Source organism: Coloeus monedula (genome assembly GCF_965178545.1).
Source record: "Coloeus monedula genome assembly, chromosome: 26".
In the NCBI taxonomy this organism is placed as follows: domain Eukaryota; kingdom Metazoa; phylum Chordata; class Aves; order Passeriformes; family Corvidae; genus Coloeus; species Coloeus monedula.
This window is the reverse complement of record NC_138806.1, coordinates 5781923-5802351: the sequence shown is the minus strand read 5'-3', so window position 1 is coordinate 5802351 and position 20429 is coordinate 5781923. Positions and strand designations below refer to the sequence as shown.

The following is a 20429-nucleotide window of genomic DNA, read 5'->3' as shown; positions in this document are numbered from 1 at the left end:
TGAAAGGCAAGCGCTGCTGGGGTGGAAGAGCCCCCGAGCCCCACGTTAATGGCAGTTAATGTAAGGGAGGGGTGGGGGGACAAACAAAAAACAGTGCATAGAAAAGAGAAAGGAAAAAAAAAAAAAAAAACCTTTTATTGCTGTAAAACAATATAGCTGTAAGCACCACTTTCCTGATTATCCTTTGATACAATGAGCAGAATGCAGAAGTGATCGGGAGCTCTCTCCTGCCTTTTGCCAGTTATTAACTAGTGGTAGTGTAACGCAATAGCTTATGTAAAACATGACTGTGAAATTCTCTCTCTCTCTCTCTCTGTCTTTCTCTCTGTCTCTCTCTTCTTTCCGGGGGTGGGGGGTGGGTTGGTTAACATAGCTTTCAGCGCTATAGGAGTTACGTGATATTACATTTGTGCACTTTTTTAATTTTTTTTTTTTTTTAATTTTAGTTTATTATTTCCCACCCTTTTTTGTTGTGGTTTATCTGTATGTACTGGAGGTAGCTATTGAGACAAACATCCCAACAACATGAAACTGCCTATTTATGCTATAGTTATCTCTCTCTTTCTCTCTCCTCACTTTCCCTCCTGGTCTTTTCCTTGGTTAGGGTTTTTTCCTTTTTTTTTTTTTTTTTTCCCAATTTTTCAATGTCTCTTCCAAAAAAAAAAAAAAAAAAAGGAAAAAAGAAAAAAAATACATGAAAAAAAAAAGCGTTTTTCTCTCCTTTAGTTAGCATGCGCACAGTGAAGCAAGTTGTAAAGTGATCTTTAGGTTAACTGTGAAAAAGAATGTATACTGTATACGTGAATTACTTTATTGGGGGAACTAATGCTATATTTTGTTGTTCTTTCATCACTTTGTTCTATTGTCTAAACCTGGAAGCGGCGGAAGAAAGTTACAATAAAGTTTACAAGCGAGAATTCCGTGACATCATTCTTTTCGCCCTGCTCCGCTTCCTCCAGGACCACTCGGATAGAAAGGAAATAAAAGTCAATTGTGTGCGAGCCGCAGCCGTGGCCGGCAAATCCCTCCGTGGCCGCGGAGCTGCCGCCGGGGCCGGGGCAGGGCTGGGGCCGGGGAGCCGCTGCCTGCGAGCCGCGGCCGAGGGGAGGGGGCCGGGGCAGCTGCGATGGCTCCTTCTCTTCTCCTTGTTGTTTCTCACAGCTCCTGGCTGCCGGCAGCTTGGGATGCTGGGTGGAAATCCTTGCTGAAGGTAACGTGCCTTGGATTTTGCTTCTTTTTTTTTTTTCCCTCCCCCCCCCCCCCCCGTCCTTTTTGTTCCTTCTTTTTCCCCCGTCTCTTCCTCCCAGCAGCTCGGGGCGCCCCTGGCTTTGCTGTGGCTGTGAAAATCACATTGTCAGGCGCGCAGCTGAGCTGCTCCTTCCCCTCCCGAGCTGCCCTGCCACGGCCGGGGAGGAGCGCGGGGATGCTCATAACCTTGGGGAAGGAGAATCAGCACAAACCCCACACGCACATCCACCATTGTCTGCTTTTCCTGCCTCCAAGACTTTTCTTTCTCTCTACACACACCCCCCCCCCCTCCCACCCACCCCTCCACCCCAGCCGGGGCCGCCACGTCCCCGTAAAAAAAAAAAAAAAAAAAAAAAAGAAAGAAAAAATCGAGGCAGATCGCGTTTTGGATGGTTTCTGTGCTTCTCCAGCAGAAAGCAAATCAGCCAGCTGGTCAGGTTTTACTTCTGACTGTAATTGAGCCCCGCAGAAGCGCTGACACGCGAAACAAGGGATCTGAACACTCTTTATTTTTCGCAACAAGAAAAGCAAATGCCAGCTCAATACGCGGCTCAAAGCCTGTGGCACTGGAATAAATTAGATATAGAGCTGAATGGCATTTGGGGCGGGGGGGAAGAAGCCTGAAACTATTAGGTATCAATGAGACATTTGTCTTTTTTTTTTTTGTCTTTTTTTTTTTTTTTTTTTTGGGGGGGGGAGTGAGGAGGGGGCGAGGGTCAAGGGGGGAGGGGAGGGAATTATGGACAGTCTGGTGAAAAAGTAGCTCGGAGCCGAGGAAATGGTGCGAAGGAGGGAATTTTAGACGGGATCAATAAAGGGATAAATAGAGCTCCCTTCCCTTTCCTCCAGCAGAGAGAGACCGAGAGAGACTCTCTGGTTTATCAGCAACGTGCTGGTACCCCCCTCCCCTTTTTCCTTTTCTTTTTTTAATTTCCCCCCCTTTCTCCCTCGCTCTAAGCTGAAAACTGATTACAGGTTGCTTATCGACTCCAGCACAATTTCACCCCTTCCAGCAGAGATCGTGGAGGGTTTTATATCGCATCAATTATTTATCATATTTTATAAATCCAGCCGCACAGTCCCGTGCCCCCGAGGAGGGGGCGGGCGGCGATTGGCGCCGGCGCAGCCACGTGCCCGCGCGTCACCGGGGCCGGGAGGAAAAAGGCTCCTTTTTGGTGTAAATCTGGACTCTAATTCCGTAATATATCACGGTACCTCGTAAAACCGACACTAAAACGTCCCGACCTACAAATCACCCGGCCAAATTATGAGTTCATTGTATTATGCGAATGCTTTATTTTCTAAATATCAAGCCGCAAGTTCGGTTTTCCCATCCGGAGTCTTTCCCGAGCAAACTTCTTGCGCTTTCGCCTCCAACACCCAGCGAGCGGGGTATGGGGCCGGATCCACGCCTCCCTTCGCAGCCTCCATGCCCGGGCTCTACTCCAGCGGCAGCGCCGTGCACCCCCAGCCCCCCAGCATGTATTCCTCGGGGTACGGCCTGGAGCCCGGCTCCTTCAACATGCACTGTTCCCCTTTCGAGCAAAACCTCTCCATGATGTGCCCGGGAGATGCCTCCAAGCAGAACTGCAGCAAAACGGACCAGAGGGACTCCGATTTGCAAAGCGACAGCAACTTCCGTATCTACCCCTGGATGAGGAGCACAGGTAAGCCCCGGCCTCGCCGAAGAAAGGAGCTCGGGCTTGGGGAGGAGGAGGAGGAGGGGAGGGGGGCTTGGGGGGTGGGGGGAGTGTAAATTATTTGCTGGCGTGCGCGGGGGGTGGCGGAGGGGGAGGGGGGAATTGTCCCCAACTCTTTTCATGACGTTTCACTGAAAACGCGTCTTCAAAAGAGAGAGGGGGAAGAGCCACACACCACCACAATCCCCCCCCACCCCTTCGCTCCAGCCCTCCCCCCCCCCCCCCCTTGCCATAAAGCCATCCTTTTAGCTTTAAATATTTATCGGTGCTGCCGGGGCTGTGTCTGTGCCGTGCAGAAGGCAGTTTGTCTCGGAGGGGACAGACGGAGCTGCAGAAATCATGGCCAGCCCCTTCTTCTCCTCCTGTATTTACAGGCTGCGCTACCCCGTGCGGATAGAGAGATGGATTCGGGGGGAAACTGTTGATGGGAGGTGCTTTGCGGGCTCGGGTTGTTTTCCTTGAGACGGCCAAAGCTTCATTTGGCAGCCCCTCGCGGTGTCCCGAGCGCTGCGATGTCAGAAACAGCAGCACATCATTCCCTGCTCCAAGAAAACCCCGCTCCCCAAGCGGTGACAGCCCGGCCGGGATGGGGATGGAGGGAAGGATGGATGGAGGGATGGATGGATAGAGGTGGGCGCACGTCATGTCCCGAAACCCTCGGGGGAGGCACTTTTGGGGTGCTCAGCGTGGCCCTGCTGGGGGCTGGGGGGGCTCCAGGAGCGGCCCCACTCCGGGTCACGCTGCCCCCGCACGGGTCCCAAACCTCCACGCTGCCTTCAGTGCCCGACGTGCCCCGTCTCAGGGTATTAATGTCAATTAGCAATTAATAAATATGCCTTTTTCCCGCGCGGGAGCGGTCCCGGCGCGGCCCGGCTCCCCCCGGGCTGCCCGGAGCGCACCGGGGCCGGGCTGGGCGCTCCACACCGGGCTCCCCCCGCCCGGAGCTGCCCGTGCCGTGTCCGTGGTCACGCGTGGTGCTGCTCACACCCTTGGGATGCCGAAAAGAGGGAGAAAGGCGATGCTGTCCCGCCTGGGAGCAGGGGGGGACCAGGCGTGAGCTCCTTTTCCAGCCGCCGGATTGCAACTTGAGAGCATCATCCCCGCTCTCCAGCGGCGGAAAAATCCAGGAGAGGGCTTGTTAGGAGAGCTCGGGGGTGAGCGGAGTGCGGCCCAGCCTCCCTGGGAAGCAGAGGAAAAAAGAAAAACAGCGGAGCAGCCAATGCAGAGAGGTTTATGAAGGCAGGAGTTACCCTGGCACTTATTTGGTGGTCAGTTCTTTCCATTACCTGCTCCATAACTCATCCGCTTTTACAGTTGATTTATCAAAGACCAAATATTTCTGGTCGTAAACACTTCATCTCTGCTTTTATCCGACTTTAGATTTAAGAAGCCCCCCCACTCACTCCTCTTTTAGCCGGTGACGCTGCGAGGATCAACACTGGAGAGGCTTTGGAAAGAGAGCAAACCTCAAAAAAACCCCGAAACAACCCCAAAACCTGGATGCTCTGGGATCTGCTGAGCCTAAAACGAGAAAAACTCGACCTGGGGCGTAAAAAGGGGGATCCCCGCCTTGCCGCCCCCCCTTCCCTTCCCGTTCCTCGTGCCCAGTGCGCGATCCCGCTTGTGGAATTTCATCGGCGAGCAGAGATAGAGTTGTCATCCCCATTCAGCAGCGGTTTATGGCTCTCCCCTCAGCGGATTTTACAACCCGCATTCCACGACCTGCACATTTTTACTTTACAGCTTAGCCCGGGCTATTTCGCCTTTTTTTTTTTTTTTTCTTTTTTTTTTTTTTTCCCCCTCTCTCTCCATTTAATGACTGGATCTTTTCTTCTTTAAAAAAAAAAAAAAAAAGAAAGAAAAAAGAAAAAAAAGAAAAAAAGAAAGAAAGAAGGCTGGGGTTGGTGGGGGGTGGGGGGGGGGAAGGGGTGAAGAAGAAGAGGAGTCGGGTGGAATGCGTGGAGGAGAGGCCGAGGGCTGGTGCTCCGGGGAAGAACGTGTTCCACTCCAGATCTACACAGCGTTTACACGGAACGCGGCCCCGCGATCACAAACACCATGTTGTAGAATAATTCCCCATCAGGCTCCAGGAAATGTCGGGTGGAAGGGAGAATCAGGAGCTGGGCCCTTTCCAAACCCTGCTGCAGGCAGCTGGAGGGTGGTGGCGAGCCTGAGGTGAGGGTTGAGGCTCTTCCCGTCTGCACACCCCCAAAAAGAGCAGCCTGGAGGGGGAGAAGCTCCTCTGCAAGGCCCAGAAGTGCCCAAAGTGCCCAAAACATCCCCTGGAATGATTGAGACCATCCCACACCTTCCACGCAGGCATCCCGATGACAGCTTTAGGAGAGGACAAATAGTTGGATTTGTGGAGGTAGCAGATGTCTCTCTCGCTCCGCTCGCCTGTGTTTCCGCACTTATTTCCCCCAAAACATCCCAAATTTCTGGTGTCTGGATGAAAATGAAGGCAGGAACTCGCAGTCTGGCCGGCGCTGGGAGGGCAGGAAACTTTCTGAACTTTGTTGTTCGCTCGGAGGCACCACGAAAAAAAGCACTGAGAGGAAGGGAAATGAAAGCTGGGGTGGTTTGGGGGGCTGAGAACAGCGAGGGTGAGGTGGGGAGAGCCTCGAGCAGAAGGAAAATCCTCAAAATTAAAGGAGAGTTTGGCCCAGGTTGTGCAGGATTTTGCCCCTGCTGGGACTGCAGCGGAGCCGTTCTTGTCGGGCTGCGCCCAGAGGCAAAACCGAGACAAAAAAACCGAATTAAAACCCCAAAACCACCTCGCAGAACCCCTCAGCTGACCCCAATCTGCGCTTATTTCGCAGGAACGGACAGAAAACGCGGCCGCCAGACCTACACCAGGTACCAGACCCTGGAGCTGGAGAAGGAGTTCCACTACAACCGCTACCTGACGAGGAGGAGACGCATCGAGATCGCCCACGCGCTGTGTCTCACCGAGAGACAGATCAAAATCTGGTTCCAGAACCGCCGCATGAAGTGGAAAAAGGAAAATAAAACCGCCTGCCCCGGCTCCAGCGGGCAGGAAAAGCCAGACGCCGAGGACGACGAGGAGGAGTGAAAAGGGGAGAGATGCAGGATGCAGGAAACGAGAGAAGAAAAGGGGGGGGAAAACACACACACATGTTAAAAATTAAAAAAAAATAATAATTAAAAAAAAAAAAGACTATATATAAAAATAAATGATAAGCGCATAAATAATTAAAACCCTAGGAGTGATACGTTGTGTTTGATGACACTGAGAAAAATACTACCTATATAAAGTCTCTTTTTTTGTTGGGGTTTTTTTTTTGGGTTTTTCTTTTTGTACAATAGAATATCTACCTATTAAATGTGGCTTTAGAGTCAGGATAGACACATTTCTTTCCTCTGTGAGCCTTCCTCTAGCACCAGTAATTTGTAAAGCTCCGTTTGTACTTCGCTGTGTACTTTTTTGGGGGTATGAAGTAACGTGGTCGTGTTTAGCACCTTTAATTTAGAAAATGTGACCCGAAAGCCTGAATGCAAATTACATTTAGCGCGTGTAGTCCTGTACATAATCCGAATTATTATTCCTCCTTCTCCCCGTAACCTCTGTGGTTCTTTTCTCCTTGCGATGCTCTTTTGTCTGTGGGTATTTTTACCTGGGTTCCCTTCGTTGTTCGAGCCTCTACAGGGAAGAAAAAAGAAAAAAAAAAAGAGAAAAAGGGAAAAAAAAAAAAAAGAGACAAAAAACCAAGAGGAATTAATATTGTGCTACGTCAAATGTTGTATATCAAAGTAGCAGATTATTTAATGGCGGCGCGTTGCTTTTTTATTATTATTATTATTATTATTTTCCTTCGTCTGTGATTATTATTCTTCGAAATAAAAAGGAGATCTCCAATAATCTACAGCGTGTCGGGTGCCTTCCTCTTCGGCTTATTAAAAACAGAGCAGGTTTTGGAATGGCCTTTTCCCGGGTGAAATAAATGTGATGAAATATCCTTTTTTACCCCGATTTATCACCTAAATTTCTCTCCTTTTCTTTGCGACAGCCAACCCACTCAAAATGCTGGTGCTTTTTCAACAGATTTGGCGAATATTCTGAGAAATAATTGATTTTCGGGGCTCTGGAGACGCGGGCTGGGCTCTCTTCCCTCTCTCCCTCTGTGATTGCGCTGGGATTATTTCTGGGGAAGATAAAAGCGAGAAAAGAGGGATGTAAAGAACCCAGAATCACCCCAAATAATCTTTCCGCTCCTGGCTTTAATTCTCTTCTTCTCGTAACTAATTTGCACCAACCCGCTCCATTTCGCCATGCCTTTAGCAATTTTATTTATTTATTATTTTCTTTTTAAGGTTCTGCCTCCGCCCTTCAATTGCTTTACTGCGGACTGGAACTCTTTCATTAGCACCAAATAATGTTGAGCATCAAAGCGCGCATAAAATAAATTAAAACAATTAAACGCAGGGAAGAGGGAGAGAGAGAGAGAGGAAAAAAAAAATCTAAAAAATCAACAAGGCAAAACAAAAGGCGAGTAAATTTAAGCACTTGCGCCTCCGCCGCCCTCTCCCCGCCCTGTTTATTTATTTATTTATTTCTTCGTTTATTTATTTATTTCCACTGCGCATAAAGACGCGGATTCCTCCCGCGGAGGCTCCACGGAATTTACTCCACGGATCGCGCAAGAGGCAGAGGGAAGGGAATAATAATTAAAAAAAAAAAAAAAAAAAAAGAAAAAAGAAAAAGCCAAACAGCAACTCGGGGAGCTCTGGAAGGACTTGGCGGTGGCAGCTCTGCACCTTCCCCCTTCCTCCCCTCCTTCCCTCGCTCCTTTCCCACCTCCCACCACCCCCAGATGATTTCGTGCCCCGATAAAGGCGCGGCGCATCCCCGAGCAGCGTTTTTTCCCCCAAAATAAGGCGCCACGTCAAGGATCTGCGCGCCCCCACATTCCCTGCTGCCGTCGCCTGCCCTAATTATGGAAAGCCCGTTATTAAAGGGATCAGCTCTCCTGGCTTTTGCACGCCGAAATTCCCATTTCAAGGGGAAAACGGAGGGAAAATTCCCTTTTTTCCTTGGTGAACCCCCTTGGTGCAGCCCCTTCTTAAGAGCGCTGCGTGCAGAGCACGGTGTGGTCGGGGGGGGGGAGGGAAATAAATAAAAAATAGAAGCGATTCCAGAAATTTCCCGCCCCTCTCCTGCTCCTGGACTGCAGTGGCTCGGCTGGAGCAGCCCCCCCCTCTCCCGGGCCGGACCTCTGCGCTTGGGGGGCAAGCGGGAATTGAGGCGAATTCCAGGGAAAAAAAGGCAAAGAGAGGCAGAGCGAGGCTTTAATCAGGCAGGGGGTGAGCGGTGGGGTGACCCACCTGGCCGGAGCACCCCCAAACCCCGCCCCGGGCGACAGCGGGGGCACAGAGGGGACCCGGGCTGGATCCCGGGGGCTCCCGGGGGGGGGGTTTTGGCCACCGGGAGCCCCCCAAGGCACCGACCCCGCCGGCTCCGCTCTGCCCGGAGTATGGGCACCCCCGGCCACGCTTTTATTGCCTTTATTCCCCTCTTCCACACCCCACCCCCCCCCCCCCGAAACCTCCTGATTGCCCCTTGCAGCCGAAAGGATCCCAATTGCTCCCGGAAAGAGGGAAAGGCGTCCAAAATCCCTGCGAACCCCACTGTTTTACTGTGCCTTTCCCCCATTTAAAAGGCAACCCAAACCTCCAGCTCTTTATTCTGGGGGGGTTTCATTGTTCCGAATATGAGGCGTTCTTCAATTTTTTCTCCCCAACGACCCCCCCATATCCAAGCCAGGGGTGGGGTGGGGGGCGGAAAAAAAAAAAAATCCCCGAACCCCTTTTTCATATTCTTTTATTTTTGGTAAAAAAAAAAAAAAAAAGATGGCGGCTAAGAAAAAGACTGCTGTTAAACCGGTCATGAAGAAATGCAATAAATTCCTTGTTGTTTTATGAAAATTTACAACTTTGTGATAGAACTTTATGAGTGGCTGGGTTCTGGGATTGGCCAGAGCCGGTCATGTGGACTGCTAACCGTGAACATGAACTTTTTATTATTTCCCATGTGGTTATATTGCACCATTCTTCTGTCCGCTGCACCTTGGGTCGGATCAGTGTCCTCTATAGGGCTCTCGCCTCTTTACATTTTTTTACTTTTGTGTATAAGCTCGGCAGGGCTAAAACAGGGCAGAGGGGAGGGGGGGGCCGCCTGAACGCGCACCCACACGCACCCATAGGCACCCACCTCCGCTCCCGCGCGCGTAGCAACAGAGTTATATCCATTTTTTAATTTTTTTTTTTTAATTATCGTAACAATTTTTTTCAATTTTTTTTTCAATTTTTCCCTCCCCCCCCCCCAAAAAAAAACCCCACTCCCAATTTTGCCCGCCGCTTTGGGATCTCAGTAATAATGGAAGGGCAGAGGAGATTCTGCACGAGGAGTGGAGGCTCTCGTTTTTTCAGAGGGGGAAGTTGCTCCGTTTTCCGGGCAAGTGACAGAAATGCAAGAAGCTCTCACGAGTCAGAGAGGCGATCGACGGCTCTCAGGTTGGGACAATATTTGTCAGCCAACAGATAAGCAAACGCTTATCTCTCCTTCCCCAAACGTTGCACTCATGCCACAGAAATGGACGTCAAAAGGTAAGGGAATAATACGTTTCTCTTCATTTGTTGTTGTTATTATTATTATTATTATTATTATTATTATCATCATCATTTCTTTTTTTGCAATGAGGAAATGTATTTGTCAAGCTGCCTTTTTTTTCCCCCTATTTCATCCCCATCTCCTCCTGCCCGGGGAGGAGGTGGTGGGGGGGAAGAAAAAGGGTGGGGTGATGCAGAAGGGAGGCATTGGAAGAAATTCAAGGTGGTGGGAATCTGTTTAAGCGGCAATTTCACCCGAAAAAAAAAAAAAAAAAAAGTGGAGCTTAGAGGTGAGGAAAAGAGAAGAGGGCGAGAGAAAGAGAGGTGGAAGAAAGGGGAAAGAAAGAAACCGAGAGGGGGAAAGGAAGAAATAATGAAAGAAAAAAAGGAAAAAAGAGAAGGAGGAAAGAAAAAAGGGAGGAAAAAATTAAGAAAAGAAAGACGAAATAGGAAGAAAAATGAAATAACGGACTGAGAAGGATAAAAATGAAGCCTTGTAAGGTCACCTGGAGATAGCAGACTTGGAATGAAGGATTTTGCAGCAGCTCGCTGACGGAGACTTTTAGACACTGCCTTTAAAAAACACCAAGCCCTTTGTGGGCAGTTGTCGCGTTTTATTTTGGGTTTTTTTTTCCTCCCCCTCGCAGTATCTCGTGCCAGTTTTCTCGTCTTCAGGCGAGCCCAGTAATTTGGCGAAGTTTCTGTGGAAGCCAGTTGGGTTTTGCGTTGCTCTCCAGGGTCATTATTATGTGGGTGGTTTCTTCGCAGAGAGGGCAGCTCGCGGAAATCAGGTTCTGAAAATTAGTGTTTAAAAAAAAAAAACAAAACCAAACCAACAAAAAAAAAGGAGGGGAAAAAAAAAAAAAAAAGAAGAGAGAGAGAAAAAAAAATAATAAGAAGAATGAAGCCAACCCAGAGCGCAGCGCTCTCATTGTAATTTTTTTTCCCCCTCAACTCCCAAATGAAGCTGACGTTGGGAAGCAATAAAGCTCCTTGGATTTTAATTGCGTTCTGCAGTGGTAACGTGGCTTTACGGCTTTCCCGGCTTGGGTTTCAGCCCCACGCCAGGTTCTGCGCAAATCGCTCTCTCCTTTCAGATCCGATGCCCCAAGCCTCGCTTGTCTTTAAAGGAAATATTTGTCCGGAGGTGCCGGTCGATTTAAATCTCTTTTAATTTTTTTTTTTTTTTTCCCCTCAATATTTCAAGGGTGGGTTTTGAAATACTGTGTTAATTGCTACTGTTACGAGGTGATTCTTAAATAAGATAATGAAAGAGCCTGTGCGTGCGGAGCGAGATGGAGTAAGAGGAGATTCATTACTTAAGCATAAACCATTTTATGACGTGACGATTTATCTCATCTGAACTGACTGAGCCCGAATATTGTGTGCACGAGAGTAAATGATCGCGAGCCGTGGAAGTAATAAACAGAGAGACATTTTTAAAAGCTATTTCTTTCCCGAACCTGTTACATTTTTCATCAATCACGAGGAGGCGAGGAAAGAAATGAATGCGGGTTCCGTCTCCTGTTCTCCCTTTCCCCCCCGATCTTTTCGCGGTGGTTTTGGGTTTTTTTTTTGTTTTGTTTTGTTTTTTCTTTCCTACTCGTGTGGGCGGATGAAAAAAAAAAAAAAAATTAGAAGCAAATAATTTCATTGAAAAACCTCGCTCCGGAATGCTTTTGTGCCGATTCTTCCACACCGCGCGTGGACAACCACTTGTGGAACCCACGCACCTCTCTGCGGGGAAGGGCTTTTTTAACCATTTCACGGCGGCGCGGGGCGAGAGAGGAACCTCACGCGGGGGGTGTGATTCGGGGGTGTTCCCCGCTGCTGGCCGCTCTCCCCTGTTGCCATCCCGCTCGCTGATTTAGGGAAAAGGGAATAAAACCTCCTCCAGGGCGGCCACCCCCCGCCGCGCGTCCCTCCGGGCGCCGCCGCCGCCGCCGCGCCGCGGGACTCGCCCATTCCCCGCCGTCTGCTGCCATCTACCGTCGGCGGCGGCTGCCGGCGGCTCCCGGGGGGCTCCCCGCAGCCCCGAGCCCCCTCCCAGGGGGTCCTCACCCGGCCTGGCCTCCCCTCGCCTCGACCCGCAGCCCCCCGAGGGAGCGCGGCCGCGCCGCGCCCTGCGCGCCTGCTGTGAGGCGGGAGCGGCGCTTTTGCCTCCTGTGGGTGTTATCGGGGTGTTTTCGCCTCAAAGTGGGTGGAAAGACAGATTTGGGCGCCCTCAGGGGAGGTTTGGACGATCCCCATGCGTTTTGCCATCTGAGCATCCCCAAACCTGCGCCGAGCGCTCCCAAATCCCTCGGCCTCGCATCCCTCGGTGCGCGCCCGTCCCGCGGCGGCTGCGCGCTGGCCGAGCGCGGCCGCGGGCGGGGATGCTGTCAAACGCGGCGGAATCGTGACGCTCGAGGCGAGGCGAGCTGGGGGGGGGCCGGCGGTGGTTTGGCAGCTCGTCATAAAAAAAAAAAAAAAAAAAATTAATAAAAGGCAGAGGAGCTTTTATGTCTTTGTGGCTCGCAGTGGCCACTTCGGGCTCTGGCAGAGATGTGTCCGGGCGTGCGCGAGGGGCTGAGGTGGTTGCTGGGGACAGGGGCAGACGAGGGGTCACTTTTAAGTTACTGTAGGCTCTGGAGGGACAATGCGTGCCTGTGATTTTAAAAGGTTCCTCTCTCCCCCCTTCCCTCCCGCTCGCTTTCTCCCTTCTCGTTTTCTCCTTCTGCCACGCAGTTTCCTGGCAACTGTTTACGTCTGGAATAAGGGACGTTTTCCCCCAAGAAAGTGACGTGCCCAGAGCCTCTGGGGCAGTGTGTGGGGGGGAAGAAATCAAAACCAAACCAAACCAAAATGAAAAAGGAGAGGAATAAAAGTTTCTCTCCTTTGACTAGCAAGAGCCATGATTAACTTGTTCCATGCTGTAATTCCCAACACCCCCAGCACTCGCTTCCCGCATTACACGAGACCCGTCTCGCCTTTCCCTCCCCTTCTCCCTGCTCTCCCCACATCATTTGATTCCCCCCTCTCCCCTCCCCGGGAGTTGCCTTCGCGGAAATATTCGGGTCTGGACGCATTTGGGTTCCCTCAATGTCCCCTTCTCCCTCTGCTTCCCCCTCCCTTCCCCCTCCCCCTTTTTTTTATTTTCTTGTTAATAATTAGCCGCACTCCTTAATGGAACAATGGTAGATTATTATTGCTTCTTTCCAAAGCTCCCATTAACAAGGTTATTATGCACTGCACGGGAAGTCAGGTAAATTAAACTTAAATTGCTGGAAATTAAGTTTCAGGCGGTTTTGCGCAGGGAGAGCGGGGTTTGTTTTTTTTTTTTTTTACACCTTCGGGGGTCATTGTTTTAAATACTCCAAGCCTGAAGCTCGTGGCTGCGCCGGGTTTATTTTCCGAAGTGATTTTGGGTGTGCAGGAGCATTACAGGGCAGGCTCCACTGCTGCCAATGGCTTTCTATGTCTGAGTTCCAAGAACAAGGGGTTTTTTCAACTGTTTTCGTGCTGTTGGCTTGACTTTATGGCCGCAATAAGTCCCTCGGTGGGGAAACCCCCGCTGTGCTCTCACTTCAGAAGGGTCGGGAATTCCAGCTCCCCAGGAAAAAAAAAGAAAAAAAGAAAAAAAGAAGAAAAAAAAAAAAAAGGGAGAGTTTCATTTTTTATTGGAACCAACTGCACTGAACTTTCCACCACCAAGTTGTGAGCGGCTTCAGCTTTCACACAAGCCACGCTCTGTTCTGTTGGCCTGGCGAAATATTTGGGTGTTGTTTTAATGCCCTCATCTCTCTGCTCTGCCGGGATTGAGGCGCTGCTGGCCAGCAAAGCCAAGGGGCAAAAAGCGGGACCTTCCTGGGCAGAGAACCGGGCTTGTCCATACCCGAAATACTCCTCTTTATCTTTATTTCCGCCCTGACCCTTGAGTGATGCCTGTCAGGAGGGGAAAGCCGCAGTTAAATCTGTTATTGCACCTTCTGGTGCCTCCCGCAAGTTCCCCGCTTTATTGCTCCTTCTTAGCAGACCTTGCGCCTGGTTTTTTGGGGTTTTTGTTTTGAGGAGATGAGGCCAAAATCTGATTAAAGACGCTCCCATCGGTGCCCTCAAAGCCCAGTTTAACTTCAGGGCTACTGTCTGAGCCGGCTCCAGCCTTTATTGCTCCCTCCCGCCTGAGCTGGGGCGGCAGAGGCGTCCAAAATAAATATATTCGCCAAATCCGCCTCAGATTTACTCGGGACTTCAGGCGGGAGGGCGTCTGTGCAACAGCTCCGCCAACGACCCGGCGGTTTAAATTTTAAATTCCGTCTTTAAAACCCTCGGACCGGGGATGGAAACCACCCCTGCGCCAAACACTCAATTCTGGGAGATTTAGTGCGCTTTAAGACCCCTGCTCGTATTTAAATGTATCATAGGTGGCAAATCAATTACACCGCGGGCCTGACCCTCGGGAAGATGAAAACTATGACAGGCTTTGGGTTTTGGGGGGTTTTTTCCACCTTGGGAATCAAGTTTTCCTCTTTTCCTGCCCCAAATAACCATCTGTAGGGTCGGCCTTGGGAGAGGAAAGATTTTTTTTATCTCCAGAGATGTCAGCAATGCGCAATTAGCGAGCGGCCAGCTTCAATTAGTGCGTTTTTATTTTCTTTTAAAACCTGGCTCGTCCAGCCACGCACAGAGCCTCTTTCAACCACAAATTATTATAACGAGCAGCGTCGAGATCTGGGGCCGTGAGATTTTTTTTTTTTTTTTCCCTTTTTCTTTGTGCTTTCCCAAACTATTTCGAGGGATTTATTTGCAGAGCAATCGCGAGGAGTGGCGGAAAAACAGGAGGGCAAACATTTTTTCCGGCAGATTGTACTCACGCGCTGGGCTATCAGGACATCCCATTTCTCTGCCCAAAATTTGCATGCGGGGCTGCTCGCGCCTGATAATCGCCGGGTTTTGCAGAGCCACAAATATTGCGTAACTCATCAAATGGATGAGCTGCTCGGCTCCTGCAAAGCGGTTCACTTCAGCCTCTCATCCCAGCTTTTTTCCTTTTTTTCCCCCCTTTTTCCCCCCCTTTTTTCCCCTCCCCCCTTCTTCTCTACTCATCTTTCCCTCTCAATCCCACTCTCTTTTTTTTTTTTTTTTTCCTTTTTCCCCGATGTTTTTTCCCCCTCGCATCCCAATAAAGCCGATCTACGCAAGTTTGGGTCCATTCCACACACAAAGGGAAACTCTGCAAGAACAAATATAAGAGATATCAGTCAAGGAGGGGGGTGGCGGATGGAAAACGACTTCCTCTGCGTGGTATTTCCTTGAATTATAAGGATTACGTCGCGGCCGAGATGTTCATCGCAGCCGTGGCATGAAACAATCTTGGCTTGGCTGCTGTAAACACGATGTTTAAAATAAATTAGCTCGTAAAAAGATCCCGCTTTTCCGAGGCACTTCAAGCTCTGTCAGAGGCAGCCGCGTTGGCAGCTCCGCGGCCGCCGTGTAAGACATGTAATTCTAGATTTGTGGCGCACACATTCACAGATTCGAGGTATTTCAGCCCCGACAGACAGATGGTTACAAATTCGGACAGGAAACAAACCCTTGATAAAACGCCACGGATCGGGGGGACGCTGCTGGGGTTAATTTAGGTGGATTTTCTTTTTCTTTTTTTTTTTTTCCTTTTTCTTTTTTTTTTTTTTTCTCCTTTTGGCCGCGTCTTTCTGCTGCTGTGACTTTGATTTTCCTCCTTGAAAAGAAAAAAAAAAAAAAAAAAAAAAAAAAAAGGCCACGGGCAGAGCTCCAACCCCACCTTGAGCCAGCGAGGAGCTCAGGGGGGGATGCGCAGGTAGAGCCAAGCGAGGAAATCCGGGCGAACCGGGAGAGGCAAAGAAAAGAGAAAACCAGAGCAAAGTGGAGCTTCCAGGGCGATGGGGACTTTCGGTGTTACCCTTTGCAGGGGCTCAACTTGGCCAAAAATCGGTGTTTTGTGGTGGGGACGGGCTCGAAGGGGGGGACGCGGACCCTGCGCACCTCCAGGCACCGTCACAGCGCCAGCTCTGCTCTCCTTAAACCCCCCCGCGAGCTCCCGATCGGTAACGATCAATAAACTCCGCTTTTCACCCTAACCCAAGGCTCTTTTTTAGCCATAAAAGGTCGGGCTTGGATCTGGTATTAACAAAAAAACGCAAGAGGGCACAATGCGGTGCCGGCCACCGGAGGAGAGCGGGATTTAGCCAAAGGAGAAAGGAAATACTTCGATTTTCCATTTATCTCCCGAGCGCGGGGCTTTTGCAGCAACAAGAAAAGTGGGAAGATGCGGTAGAGGCAGAGCGAAGGTTGGGTTCAAGCGGGCGCAGCTTTGCTGAGCGGGGAGCGCTAATCTATGGTAATTAGCCAAGCGCGGAGCGAGAGAAGTTGTCAAAACCTATTTCTCCTCACAGAGCAAACCCAACTCAGTCACCGCGGCGGGGTCTCCTCCTTGCAAACTTCACGCAAAAAACTTTTAATTTCATTTTTCCTCCCCTTTTCCCCCCACCCTGTTTTATTGAACTCCGGCGGAGTAGCCGGACATTTCAGGACGGTTCGCAAACGCGAGGGGTTAAAGTTTTGCCAATGCGAGTAATTAACTTTTTTCTTTCATACCCCCGCTCCACACACTTCCAGCGGCTATCTGGACACGTTTTTATGGGTGTAAATATAAAGATACAGGCGCTCACACCGCCATCCGCGCGGACGGGCGCTCCACACCCCCGCGCCGAGCTCCGGGGGAGGGAGGAAGAGGGGAGGGAGAGGAGGAGGGGGGGGGACCACGCGTTTATTTATTTATGAAGCTCGCAGCGCGCCGGGAATGTTTCTTTCGGCAGATATTATATATTTGGTTAAGGGGGTGCCTTTCTGTTGTTTAAAAGGGAGGGAAAAAGGGGGTGGATGGTTTGTTCTTGGGGTCCCTGGTGCAATCTCAGCTCCTCATGGGTGCTATTTTGCAACCTCAGGCGCCTGCTATTGGTCAGCCCATGATCAGATGGTTGTATTTCCTTGTGTCCCTCGCTGGCACCACGCCATCTCCCTTCAGCTAAAACCCAATCTCCGATATACTACTAATAGCTAAACCACTTGGACTATAAAACACAACAAATCATAAAGCCGGGCAAGGACGGCAAAGGCTCCTTCCAATGAGTTCTTATTTTGTCAACTCGACCTTCCCGGTGAGCCTGGCGGCGGGGCAGGAGCCCTTCCTGGGACAGATCCCGCTGTATCCCTCGGGCTATGCGGATCCTTTGAGGCACTACCCCAGCACCTATGGAGCCACGGGCGTCCAGGAGAAGGGCTACACCTCCTCTCCTTACTACCAGCAGAGCAACGGAGCCTACGGCCGCGGCTCCGCCTGTGACTATGGGGCCGGCGGGTTTTTCAGGGAGAAGGACCCTGCGTGCGCCCCTCCCAGCCTGGACGAGGTGCCCTTCGCCCCCGAGCCGCGCAAGTCGGACTGCGCGCAGAGCAAAACTGTGTTCGGAGAGAGCGAGGAGCAAAAGTGTTCCGCGCCGGTTTACCCCTGGATGCAGCGGATGAACTCTTGCAATAGTGAGTTTACTCTTTTACAGAAATAAATACATCAATCTCCTCCCCCCCTTTCTTATTTGTTACCGCCAGGGAGAGAGAGAGAGAGCGAGCGAGCGAGGGAAGCAGGAGGAAGGTTCACTTTAGAGCCCAAACTTCCAGCGGGGGAACTTGGGCGACGTGAGAGGCTCCAAGTTGCTCGTGACACGCACCAAAACTTCCCACCGCTCCAGTCTTTTCTCCCCCCCGCCCCAAGCTAACAACTTTTAAACCCCAATACTGTATTTCCTCCCCCCTCCCTCGCTTTTTTTCCCCCCCTTTTTTTCCTTTTTTTTTTTTTCTTTGCCACATTCCAGTTTGCGTGTCACTCAGCTACAGCGATTTGTCTCTGTCTCTGCCCCACACGCACAGGGAGATATCTTTTCTAAATCAGATCTGGATGACTTTACACACACAGCCCGACCCACACCCCCACGCAGCTCCCTCTCCCTCCGACCCGCAGTTAAATGATAGAAAAGTGTTTAAATATTTGAAGGGAGACGGTTACATTTTTAATGCAACTCGCACGTAATGAAAAGTCTGCCTGGAGAGGATTATTTTTTTTCACCCCCCCCCCCCCCCCCCGGTGATATATGACTTCTTTAAGTGCTGTTTCCTCAATCTGAATTATAATAATAAAAAAAAAAAAAAAAAAAGAAAAAGAAAAGGGGGGGGTGGGGGGAAAGAAAAATAATAAAAGGCTCCCCACTCTCCTTCCCATGTTTAGATGCATTTGTTGCCTTTTAGGTTCCAAATTGATGTCCATTAGCGCGGGGACATAAAGTGTTGTGTCCTCTTTAATGCAGAGTTTGGGCAGATCGATTCACTTCATTATTGCTTAAATGCCCCGATCTATTACAGTTGCCGGTAGGGTGGAAAACAGCGAGGGCGGGCGCGGGGGGGGGGTGAGAACACCTTGCGATTCCTCATCCCGGAATAAGATAGATCTCGCCCTGTCTCTCTCCCCGCAGCCCTGCGAGCCCGGCATTAACCCCTCCGCCCGGCTGCGCGGCCGCGGAGCCTGCGCGGGGATGCTCCGAGGGCTTCAGGCTTCTCCTGGGCTTGGCCAAAGCTTTGGGAAGGCAGCGGAGCGGGCACAGCCCCTCCGCACCATCCCTAAAACCAACCCCGAGGCTCTGCCCTCTTTCCCCTCTACCCGCTTCCCCCCTTCCCCCCATTCCCCTGGCTTTTTTTTCTAGTTGTTTCCTATTTTTCTGTGGTTTTTTTGCGGGTGTCACAGGTTCTTCCTTCGGGCCCAGCGGCCGTCGAGGCCGCCAGACCTACACCCGCTACCAGACCCTGGAGCTGGAGAAGGAATTCCACTTCAACCGCTACCTGACCCGGCGCCGGCGGATCGAGATCGCCCATTCCCTGTGCCTGACGGAGCGGCAGATCAAAATCTGGTTCCAGAACCGCCGCATGAAGTGGAAAAAAGAGAACAAACTGCTCAACTCCTCGCAGCTCAGCGCGGAGGAGGAGGAGGAGAAAGCAGCGGAGTGAACAGAAACAGAAACAAAAAAAAAACCCCAACAACAACAACAAAAAAAAAAAAAAGAGAGAAAGTATTATTTAAAAACGCGCAAAAAGCGACGAGAAAACAACAAAAATTTAGGGAGGGAGGGAGTGTGAGAGGCGAGAGGATGAGGGGGGTGTGGGCTGGCTGCGAGGGCAGGGGAAACCCGCACGTTGGTGGGACAAGCCCTCTGCAGCAGCGGCGACAGCCACAAAGTTTGGGCCACCAGTGGCCTGGACTCGAATTCCCAGTGATTTTATCCAGAAACGAACAAAAAAAGAGCACCAAAAATCAGGTTTCTAGTCGCGTTTTGAATTATTTTTTCCCGTCCTACACCTCCCTTTCCCTCCTACTCCACCCACCCCCCCCTCACACACGAAATGGAAGAATAATAATAATAATAATTAAAAAGTGAAGAGATGGAGAGAGAGAGAGGAGGAGGGAAAGAAAGGGAAAGAGAAAAAAGGAAAAAAAAAAAGAAAAAAAAAGAAAAAAAAAAAGGACTCCTAGCCGTGTTTCTACCCTTGGTGTCACTGTTAGTAATCTGCTAACTCTTGTATTTAATGGAAGTGCTGCAATATATGTCATTTGGGGTGTTTATTGTCTTAATTTTGTAAAAATGTTTCATGCACGGTTGACATAAGTTGGGTTTTTTTTAATTTCCCTTTTTTTTTTTTAAATTTTTTTTTTCTCCTTTGGTAAATTAATCAAGCCCTGGGGTTCTTTGTAATTAGTTTTGGGGTGGGATTTTTTTTTTTTCTTTTATTTTTTTAATATTTTATTTTAAAAAGGAAAAATCTACTGAAAGAACGAGTACTACCTACAGAGCTGCAAAAAAAAAAAAAAAAAAAAAGAAAAGAAAAAAAAAAGGAAAAAAAAAAAAGGAACAACAACAGAAAGTTCTATTTTATTAATTTTTGTACGTGTTGTGTTTGGAGTTTGTCTTAGGTATGAACATGGAATTCTCTAATAAAAGCCAAGTCTTCGATCTCACCCGCGCACCCCCTCCCCTGTCATTATTACCGCTGTTTTTATGATGATCTTTCCCTTTTCCAGGGGAATTCTTAAGGAGCAGAGGGTTGTGAGGAGAGCTTTGCTTCCCTCTGGGTGACAAAGTCTCCTAATCTGCGAGGACGAGCAACTCCGAGAGCACGGAAGTTACAGTGGAGAGATAAATCTGATTTTCCCCCCTTTTCTTTTTTTTTTTCCCTCTTTTTTTTTTTTTTTTTTTTTTTGCTCTAATCTGAAATGGAAGACCTTTCACCAACAGTATTTCCTCGCTGACATTTCTGCCTTTAGCACCGCTCTCTCTCTCTCTCTCTCTCTCTTTTTTTTTTTATTGTTACAGTACAAAGAGTTATGACGAAACGCCATCCCATATCCATAATAAATCAAGGAAACGGGCAAAAATACGCTCTCATTTATCTACCCAAGGTACCTAACATTTGCCCAGCATCTTTCAAACATCTGCTCCCTTACTCCGTGCCCCCAAATCAAAGCGAAGTGTGGCGCAAAAGGGGAAAGAAAAAAAAAAAAAAAAAGTTTAAAAAAAGAGTCCAGATTTCCAGGGAATTTACCCTGGAAAAATTCTCAGCGCCAGGAATACGAGCGTCCATTTAAGCTGGGGGAGAAAAAAAGTGGAAAAATTCTAAATTAAGCTCTTTGGAAAGGGCAGGTTTTCATTTTTCTCTTGAAAGCGTTGCCAGTGGCTCCTTGGCTTGGCCGGGGATGGGACGGGGAAGGTTTCTGCTCCTCACCAAGGAATGTCTTGC

At 49.7% G+C, this 20429-nt stretch overlaps 2 protein-coding genes across 3 annotated transcripts; both read left to right on the top strand.

Moving 5' to 3' along the window:
- The first annotated feature begins 1107 nt into the window (after positions 1–1107).
- Positions 1108–6773, top strand: HOXB7 (homeobox B7). 2 transcript variants are annotated; one of them, XM_082297630.1, is made up of 3 exons: positions 1108–1210; positions 2224–2915; positions 5768–6773. In XM_082297630.1, exons 2-3 carry the CDS (start codon positions 2516–2518, stop codon positions 6019–6021), a joined length of 654 nt encoding a protein of 217 aa, XP_082153756.1. In that variant the 5' UTR covers positions 1108–1210; positions 2224–2515; the 3' UTR covers positions 6022–6773. The 2 variants fall into 2 exon arrangements, with proteins under 2 accessions (XP_082153756.1, XP_082153755.1); XM_082297629.1 differs by lacking the exon at positions 1108–1210 and having other exon boundaries at positions 2008–2915.
- A 2350-nt stretch (positions 6774–9123) lies between these two features.
- HOXB6 (homeobox B6) lies at positions 9124–19555 on the top strand. Its single transcript, XM_082297275.1, has 3 exons — positions 9124–9572; positions 16541–17129; positions 18385–19555. Exons 2-3 carry the CDS (start codon positions 16721–16723, stop codon positions 18642–18644), a joined length of 669 nt encoding a protein of 222 aa, XP_082153401.1. The 5' UTR covers positions 9124–9572; positions 16541–16720; the 3' UTR covers positions 18645–19555.
- The last annotated feature ends 874 nt before the right edge of the window (positions 19556–20429 follow it).